Source organism: the organism of the source record quoted next (genome assembly GCF_019968955.1).
Source record: "MAG: Porospora cf. gigantea A chromosome Unknown PgA_NODE_1906_length_4545_cov_351.239, whole genome shotgun sequence".
Taxonomy (NCBI): Eukaryota; Apicomplexa; class Conoidasida; order Eugregarinorida; family Porosporidae; genus Porospora; species Porospora cf. gigantea A.
Genome location: NW_027151472.1, coordinates 1 through 4,545, shown reverse-complemented (window position 1 = coordinate 4,545; position 4,545 = coordinate 1). Strand labels below are relative to the sequence as shown.

Genomic DNA, 4,545 nt, shown 5'->3' with positions numbered 1-4,545 from the left:
GGTCAGTCAGTCTGGCCTCGGAAAGTGAACGAGCCGTAAGTACGTCCGTAGAAGGGAAAGAGTCCTCTAAGTCGCTCTCAGTGATTGGCAACGTGGACAGCCTTGTGGATCGATGAGAAGGAAAGGCTTCTGAAGCTAGATTCGTTGCCCGAATAATGCTCGTGAGAGATATATCATCTGGCTCGCCCATGCTTATCACCTTTTGGAATACACGGCCTGTGGTGCCTGCAACTTCCAGGCATGCAGGTGCTGTTGGTGCGCAGACAATCGCAGGCTCCGCGATAGGAGTGCTCACGTCCGATTTTTGGGAGCCTCGTTTCATCCTTTCCGCTGCGCGTTTGAGGCGGCTGTTTATGGGCGACTTGCTACTCACGACTTGTCAATGACCACCCACTCTGCGCAGAATCCCGAGTGTCTTTTCCCCTCAGTGGCCTGCTGAACACGAAGATTGATGTACTCAAACGTAGAAAGACCCTTGTAGACTAAGTAGGTGTGGAGGACGACAAGCTGTAGATCCAGAAACACTAAATCATAGACGCGCCTGTCACTTACACAGAGGGACGTTGATTACAAACAGCACCGCGGAACAGGCATACATTAATGCCGAGCTGTAACCTCCATATCGCTGCGTAAGTCGCCGTGCGTTTACTAACCTCAATCCACAGGGTTTCCACGTCGTCAGATAGGGTGGCACGGACCAGCGCCACAACAGTGAGGATCAATGTAGCCAATGTGAGTACTGCCACCAGACATATCAGAGCCAAGAACAGTCGGTAGTTGTGCTTGCCTACACAGTTGTTCAGCCACTTACAATGGTGATCGAAGTCAGCGATGCATTTGTTGCAGGTACGGCAATGTTTGCTTTTGGGGTCGACCTTTCCACACAAGTCACAGAGTACGTAGTTGTCCTTGGGAACCTCCGAAGCAAATACCAGTGCGTCCGCTGGATCTACTCGCGTCACAAGCACCGTAACAACAACGACGCTCACGGCTATTGCGAAAAAAAGCACTCCAATGGACGCGCTCGCAGCCACAGGAAGCGACGGTAGCACGATCGTGGCGGTTAGTCCGAGATCCACTGTGAAAACGACGAAGGACACAATCTGAAGGGCGTTCAGCGGACGATCAAATCCATTACGCCGACAAAATTCGGAGGGAGAACGCGATCTAATGGACTCGTCCAGTACGCAACATGATTGCTTGGGCTTTCTGCCGTAATGAAGCTCTCGCACGGCGCTGATGGCATGGCACAATTTCTTGTGGTTTGTAGTCTCTTCTGGCATGCAAGGCTCACTCAATGCCTCCGACTAAACCTACGGAGCATAAAACGTTGAAAACGTTGGAATTACTGTAGCATACAGGTGGAATCGCGGCAACAAAGAGAGGATGGTCCGCGCTGTTTCAGACTTCCGAGGGTTTTGCTGGTTACGGAATCTGAAGATAATAGTCAGGTTTACGCCAAGGATTAAAAAGCTCCATCTAACAAATCGACAACTCTTGCATCTTCGGAGCGAGTCACCTGTCGCATCAAGTTTGGCGGTTTGAGGTCTGTCGCTTGTAGATTTGCATCAACGCCTCGACTTTCGTCTCAATCAACGAGTCTCGGTATTTCACAGCCGCCGCCAACGCGATTCTCGGAGGATTAGTGCCGTCCACATTGAACCGGCTGCAGCACCTTCGGCCATCAGCCGTCGTGTGGCGTACAAGCCACGAATCGAATTGCCACGTGATGCCTTTCGGGAGTATCAACTGCATTTGGTACGTCGGAGAGTGTGTTGGTGCACTGTGCCTGAGATACCATCGGAGCGCCTCTCGAAGCGCATCGGCACGGGAACAGTTGTCAGCGGAGAACGATTTGCGAACTGGATGTCCGTCTTCGATGCCGTTGCACTCCCACCGGTTCAAAAAATCTAAAAACTTGATACGATAGAAGGTATCCGAAACTGCACGTGCGGAATAGGGGATTGGCGAGGCATGACCTGCTGATTCCGTGGTGCAATAGGGGGTTGGCGGGGCATGACCTGCTGATTCCGTAGTGGAACAGGGGGTTGGCGGGGCATGACCTGCTGATTCCGTGATGGAATAGGGGGCTGGCGGGGCATGACCTGCTGATTCCGTGGTGGTGTTGGATGGGCCCAGAATGCTGCGGGTAACTTGGACCAGTTCACGGATCTTCTTTTCCTTAGCTTCCGAGAGAAACTTAACGGCAGCTTCAAAAGCGGTCTGCTTGCCACCATACTTCTTACATTGAAAACTCTTCTCAATCCGGTATCCGTGGCCAGTGGATCTACTTATCCAAGCCTGTCGTCCCTCCACCCAGTACACACTGGGGTTCTGAGTGAATTCTCGATCTCGGCAGGACAACGCTTGATATAAGGAGTAGTCCTCTCGGCCTGGAATAACTGGGAATACCTTCACTCGACGTCGACCTTTAGCCCAGGGTGCTTTGACGACCCAAGACTTGGTGCATCTGTTCCAGTTCAGCCTCGTCCTCCGGAGCATCTTTCGTATCCACTCAACGCCGTCTGGCTGTGCAATTTCCGATTGGTTGAACTGCTCCTTCAGCAATTGTATCTCATCCGCTTTATTGAAGCAGGCGTTGATCGTTGACGTTGAAGGGTGGGGAGCCTCTAATTCTGACGTTGAAGGGTGGGGAGCCTCTAATGCTGACGTTGAAGGGTGGGGAGCCTTTAATGTTGACGTTGAAGGGTGGGGAGCCTTTAATGTTGACGTTGAAGGGTCAAGCAGGCTAGGATAGAGCCGCTCCAGTTCAGAATAACACATTGCGAATACCTGCGGATCGAGAATTTCCGGCCCTGAGGCACCAGAAGGTGCAGGAGGTAGCATACCAGAGAGGTCAGACCGACCTAAAGCACCAGAAGGTGCAGGAGGTAGCATACCAGAGAGGTCAGGCCGACCTAAAGCACCAGAAGGTGCAGGAGGTAGCATACCAGAGAGGTCAGACCAACCTAAAGCACCAGAAGGTGCAGGAGGTAGCATACCAGATAGGTCAGGCCGACCTAAAGCACCAGAAGGTGTAGGAGGTAGCATACCAGATAGGTCAGACCAACTTAAAGCACCAGAAGGTGTGGTCTCAGGAATCTGGCGATTCACTGAATTCAGGGCTGGGTGTGCATACGGGTGGAAGGAATTGAGGTACAGAATGCCTGAAGAGCTGTCGTTACGAGATTTGGTGACCTTCATAGAAATGAGTCATTTCGCGTACTGATTGCACCTACGCAAGCCGCCATCTTCATGCAAATGAGTCATTTCGCGTACTGATTGCGCCTACGCAAGCCACCTACACACACAAGCCGCCATCTCACTACCGTTCAGATACTGATTGCACCTACGATATCGAACCTGAGCGTTTGGGAGAACTAACATACCTGCCTAACCATAGTCACCGCATCTTCTCCGAGGCCCTCTGGGAAATACTCCATCTGCAAGGTTTCCACGTACTTGGGGACGTATACAGGCACCTCCACCGTCTTATGAGTGGTTCTGATGCGGGGAGCAGTGTACTCTCGGACTGTCGTCATGTGGCATGGGAGAGGCACGAGCCGCTCAACCTCGACGACCTTTTGGACGTCGTTATATACGATTGTAGGCACGTCCACATAGCTGGGCACCTCTACCTCGACAGTGACGAACTCTTCCTTAACCTGTGGTACCTTTATTTCCTTGTGAATTGGAACCTCTCTATACTCCACCTCTGGCACCTCCACGACGATTTCCTTCTCAACAATCTTGGGTACCTTCTTGACGCGTTGCTTTGTAATGTAGACGGGCACTTCTACGATCTGCTCCCTGATTACTTTAGTGGGCACGTGCACGATCTCCTCGTGGTAGACGTGATTCTCGATAATACGCTCTCGGGTGACCGTCTTTGGGACCTTCACGACGCTGGCACTTACGGTATGCATGACGTCCTCGTCGGTGTGCAACTGGTCATAGAGATTTTCCATGGCGCTGAAGGACCCTTGGTGGATGGAGGGCATCGACGCCGAGCCGTGTGACTGCGAGACGAGTCTGACTGGCGGGCTGGTCGTGGCAGAATCTAGCTCAATGGAGTTGGACATCATACGCGACATAACGAAAGTTGGAGATTTTCATAAGGATACCGGACGGGGTACCTTTTTGATCAAGAGGGTGGTCTGGCTGGTCGAGAGCCTCTTGTAAACAGATTCTATAGGCAATCTTTACGGGACGAACCAAAATGGTTGCAGGAGCCTCTAAACGAAGGGGTTACAAGGCACTCTCAACATTCTCAACACTCTAATGCAGATCTTCATCATCGTCGTCCATGATCGGCCTGGCTTGGGCCGCCTTCAGATCCGCTTCTGCAGCAGCAACAACAGAAGGGTCAATCGAGATCTCGGGGGCCTTAGCGATTTCGCCCACGATTTCGAGGTCAGGAACGTTAACCATGCGACGGATGATCCATAGGAATGGCTTAACGAAGTTGTAGTTGGATCGAGCGCTGACATCGTAGTACTGCAGGTTGCGCTTGCGGTGGAACTGGATATTCTTCGCCTTCACCTG

General features: G+C 52.0%; 4 protein-coding genes across 6 annotated transcripts; all 4 read right to left on the bottom strand.

The window, feature by feature from the left end:
* Positions 1 to 369: 369 nt before the first annotated feature.
* On the bottom strand, positions 370 to 1,283 carry KVP18_002733 (uncharacterized protein; the record flags this gene model as incomplete). Of its 2 annotated transcripts, XM_067953878.1 has the most annotated exons (3): positions 370 to 524; positions 553 to 625; positions 654 to 1,283. In XM_067953878.1, the coding sequence occupies 3 exons, from the start codon at positions 1,281 to 1,283 to the stop codon at positions 370 to 372; spliced, it is 858 nt and encodes a 285-aa protein (XP_067811825.1). The 2 variants fall into 2 exon arrangements, with proteins under 2 accessions (XP_067811825.1, XP_067811824.1); XM_067953877.1 differs by lacking the exon at positions 370 to 524 and having other exon boundaries at positions 549 to 1,283.
* A 244-nt stretch (positions 1,284 to 1,527) lies between these two features.
* KVP18_002732 (uncharacterized protein) lies at positions 1,528 to 3,204 on the bottom strand (the record flags this gene model as incomplete). 2 transcript variants are annotated; one of them, XM_067953876.1, is made up of 1 exon in its annotated part: positions 1,528 to 3,204. In XM_067953876.1, one exon carries the CDS (start codon positions 3,202 to 3,204, stop codon positions 1,528 to 1,530), a length of 1,677 nt encoding a protein of 558 aa, XP_067811823.1. The 2 variants fall into 2 exon arrangements, with proteins under 2 accessions (XP_067811823.1, XP_067811822.1); XM_067953875.1 differs by having other exon boundaries at positions 1,528 to 2,847.
* A 176-nt stretch (positions 3,205 to 3,380) lies between these two features.
* Positions 3,381 to 4,094, bottom strand: KVP18_002731 (uncharacterized protein; the record flags this gene model as incomplete). Its single annotated transcript, XM_067953874.1, has 1 exon — positions 3,381 to 4,094. The coding sequence occupies one exon, from the start codon at positions 4,092 to 4,094 to the stop codon at positions 3,381 to 3,383; it is 714 nt and encodes a 237-aa protein (XP_067811821.1).
* Positions 4,095 to 4,278: 184 nt separating this feature from the next.
* Positions 4,279 to 4,521, bottom strand: KVP18_005182 (uncharacterized protein; the record flags this gene model as incomplete). The annotated part of the gene is made up of 1 exon (XM_067949564.1): positions 4,279 to 4,521. A coding segment is annotated over one exon (243 nt), but the record flags the coding sequence as incomplete, so codon positions are not given.
* Between the last annotated feature and the right edge of the window lie 24 nt (positions 4,522 to 4,545).